Below are 4,066 nucleotides of genomic sequence, written 5' to 3' on the forward strand. Positions count from 1 at the left end.
TATTTTAATAATAAATATATTTTAATTATATATATATATATATATATATATATACATGGCGCGCCGCACCGCCCAGCAGCATTCAGCGCGCAGGTTCCACTCTCCTCGTCACTGCTGGTGTGACGCTCCGCTCAATATTCCACTCTATTAATGTGCGTTCCGCTCGTGTACCACTCATACTCACTGGAAAAGCAAAGTCTGCTCAAATAACGCGCTGACAGGATATTTCTTTATAGTAAATTTGTTCTTGTCTGCAATAGCGCTACTGTGCTGTAAAATGGCAATGCTGGTAAAATGACTATTCTCTCGTTGCGCTTTGCTCTGCACACATGCTCTGATGATAATAGCTTTGTAGGATTATACATTATTTGGAAAATTTAATTTTAAAAGTTATATCTGATTCTGTTGCATGGAACTGAATAAAAATAATATATTTATATTTAATATTAAGGTAACACTTTACAATAGGGTTCCATTAGTTAGTGTTAGTTAATGTAACCTATTAACTAACACGAACAATACATTTATTGCAGTATTTATACATTTTTCCTAATGTTAGTTAATGAGAATACAATTGTTCCCTGTTAGTTCATGTTAATTCAGAGTGCATTAACTGTTAACAAGCACAACTGTTGATTTTAATAGTAAATGTTGAAATAAACATTAACTAAGATTAATAAATGCTGAAGAAGTATTGTTTATTCGTTCATGTTAACTAAAGTAGTTAACTAATGTTAACTAATGAACCTTATTGTAATGTTACTAATATTAATATAAATTATGTCCAATTTTCTTGTTACTTTCAGTAAAAAGTGTATTGTGTTTTTTAAATTCAGTATCATTAAAATTGAGTTAAATTAAAAAGTCTTACAAAATTACTTTGTATTATTTAATAAAATAATAAATAATCATTACAAAGCATTTTCAGTTTCAGTTTTTGGCCCAGAATTTTCATTTCGGTGCATCCCTAGTTTAAAGACAAAAGCCTTTCAATATTACATAATAATACATGGATAAATAACCTACTGATTTTCTAATTCAAATAAAAATGAATGTGTTCATCAGTAGTTGATGCAATGTTGAAACACTTCTTAAACCTGAAGTGATTTTTGTAAATCCAATGGTCAAATGCTGTGTTGCCTCCTGACTAATGACTGATCTCTGTGTGAACGTCCACAAAACTAAACTTTCTGAGTGTATATAAGTGGCAGGCTATTTCAGAAAGGAAAATATCAAAGATGAAAAAAAGAGGAATTAGAGAGAATCAATAAATTATTCATAATTTATTGCTAATGTGTGAATAATATGTAATCATATAAGCTATAAAAAAGTAACTCTAGTCTGATTACGAGTATTTTAAAATGTAATTTACCCTAATTACAAGTACTTAATTTTGGAATCTGATTACATAATCCAGATTACATGCAATCAGTTACTACCCAGCTCTGTATATATATATATATATATATTTATATTTATATTAGAGCTGCCCCTTAATAGTCAACTAAACATCGACCAGAAGAGGCTTGGTTGACCAAAATTTTATTGGTCACTTAGTCGGAGAAAAAAAAATCCACAGGCAAAGTCACGCAGTCAGTGACTAACAGGATCATTAATGGCTAGTTATGGTAATACAGTCCATCGGGCAGGACATCCGAACATTCGCCTTTCATTCATCCACCACAAATATGGCTTATCATCTGAAATATGTAAGTATTAGCAACTTTACATGGCCGCTCAATCTAATGTTATCCTAGAGAAATGTCCACTATTCAAGTGTCTGTGTGGAGTGTGTAAGCTGAACAGTAGCTCACTGCAGGACAGATGGACAGACTCACCTGCTCTTAAAATACTCCGTAATTTTTGGTCATACAAAATCAAACGGAAAACAAATATTCTCAGATTATGTAGGTAATCCATGTGAAACATGCATACAGGCGCATCCACTACTGTGGAGATGACGAGGAAGCACTTGTTTATCAGTGAATTATTAAAATTCTAATGCAGTCTTCTTACTGTTTTTCCCTGACGCATTCATAATCATAGCTTCTGCGGTGCACTGTGGCAAGCTTTATGCGTGCGCTTGAGTGCTTATTAGGCTTTGTAGGCAATTAAAGGCTCATTATAATGATTTAAATGGTTTATTAAAGGGATAGTTCACCCAAAAATGTCTGTCATCATTTACACACCCTCAAGTTGTTCCAAACCTGTATGAGTTGCTTTCTTATGTTGAACATAAAAGAAGATATTTTGAAGATTGCTGGTAATCAAACAGTTGGTGGTTCCCATTGACTTCCATAGTATTTATTTTCCTACTATGGAAGTCAATGGGAGCCACCAACTGTTTGATTACCAGCAATCTTCAAAATATCTTCTTTTATGTACAACATAAAAAGAAACTCATATTAGCAACTTTACATGGCCGCTCAATCTAATGTTATCCTAGAGAAATGTCCACTATTCAAGTGTCTGTGTGGAGTGTGTAAGCTGAACAGTAGCTCACTGCAGGACAGATGGACAGACTCACCTGCTCTTAAAATACTCCGTAATTTTTGGTCATACAAAATCAAACGGAAAACAAATATTCTCAGATTATGTAGGTAATCCATGTGAAACATGCATACAGGCGCATCCACTACTGTGGAGATGACGAGGAAGCACTTGTTTATCAGTGAATTATTAAAATTCTAATGCAGTCTTCTTACTGTTTTTCCCTGACGCATTCATAATCATAGCTTCTGCGGTGCACTGTGGCAAGCTTTATGCGTGCGCTTGAGTGCTTATTAGGCTTTGTAGGCAATTAAAGGCTCATTATAATGATTTAAATGGTTTATTAAAGGGATAGTTCACCCAAAAATGTCTGTCATCATTTACACACCCTCAAGTTGTTCCAAACCTGTATGAGTTGCTTTCTTATGTTGAACATAAAAGAAGATATTTTGAAGATTGCTGGTAATCAAACAGTTGGTGGTTCCCATTGACTTCCATAGTATTTATTTTCCTACTATGGAAGTCAATGGGAGCCACCAACTGTTTGATTACCAGCAATCTTCAAAATATCTTCTTTTATGTTCAACATAAAAAGAAACTCATTCATATATATATACACACATACACATACATACATACATACATTCACATACATGCTATGGCTGCTTACATACCCTGAATACATACCTCCAGTTTCGGAACCAAAAGCTGAGTTTATCCACTTACTTTCCCTTAAACATACCTAGGTATGTCAAATAACCTGCTTTCTGGAATACCCCCCAGGAATGACAAATTATAATGTGAATTATTTAATGCTAATGATAAGTCCAGGGCCACTTTTCAGCCCCACCCCTGACTGTCACATTTCACAGGGTCCAAGACAGATTGATAAACACCCATGTATTATTAAATTTTGACCATTTTTGAACTTGACAAACATAAGTGAACATCATAAGTCCTTTTAATGAGGACGAATAAATAGAAGTCTTACCCATCAATAAGTGCTGCCTTTGCTGTGTATGTCTTCCCTGCTTTACTCTCATCTGGATCATACCATTGAGACAGATTAAACCTGTCATTTGGTATCTGAACTGCACAGTTCTCTCCATGAAGGAGGACTCTCCAGAAGTTTTCAAGTCCCTCACCTAAAATAGGTGAGAACATGCCATGTAAATACAATTTAGGCCAAAATCATAGCATGAGCAAATAATGAAACACTGTAAATTAATAAGAATTACCTCCAGGAAAATGGCATCCAATGCCAACAACAGCGATTTCTACATCATCCTCAATCATGTTTCATGTGCCGTGTGTGCAAATACTTTAGATTTTACAATCTATAGACAGCAAAAATAAATATTGAGGCAGTTAACTAAATATTCATGGCATTTAATATTTTGGCTTTTTTCTTCTTTATGCCCTTGTGAAAAAGAAGTGTGCTTAATTGTATTAAAAGTGTACTTTTGTGTACTTCAAATTTTAAAAGGGATAGTTCACCCAAAAATGTCTGTCATCATTTACACACCCTCAAGTTGTTCCAAACCTGTATGAGTTGCTTTCTTATGTTGAACATAAA

General features: G+C 34.1%; 1 protein-coding gene across 1 annotated transcript in view; it reads right to left on the reverse strand.

The window, feature by feature from the left end:
- Positions 1–4,066, reverse strand: part of fasn2 (fatty acid synthase 2) — a 25,015-nt gene that overhangs the window by 11,322 nt on the left and 9,627 nt on the right. Inside the window, exons 2-3 of the mRNA XM_016530529.1 lie at positions 3,729–3,827; positions 3,482–3,635 (exon numbers count right to left, since the gene is read on the reverse strand). Coding sequence (XP_016386015.1) covers positions 3,482–3,635; positions 3,729–3,786 — 212 coding nt within the window. The 5' untranslated portion in view covers positions 3,787–3,827. The remainder of the gene's footprint in view (positions 1–3,481; positions 3,636–3,728; positions 3,828–4,066) is intronic.

The sequence above is a fragment of the Sinocyclocheilus rhinocerous genome, unplaced genomic scaffold (assembly GCF_001515625.1).
Source record: "Sinocyclocheilus rhinocerous isolate Xijiao unplaced genomic scaffold, SAMN03320098_v1.1 scaffold1506, whole genome shotgun sequence".
NCBI classification, from domain to species: domain Eukaryota; kingdom Metazoa; phylum Chordata; class Actinopteri; order Cypriniformes; family Cyprinidae; genus Sinocyclocheilus; species Sinocyclocheilus rhinocerous.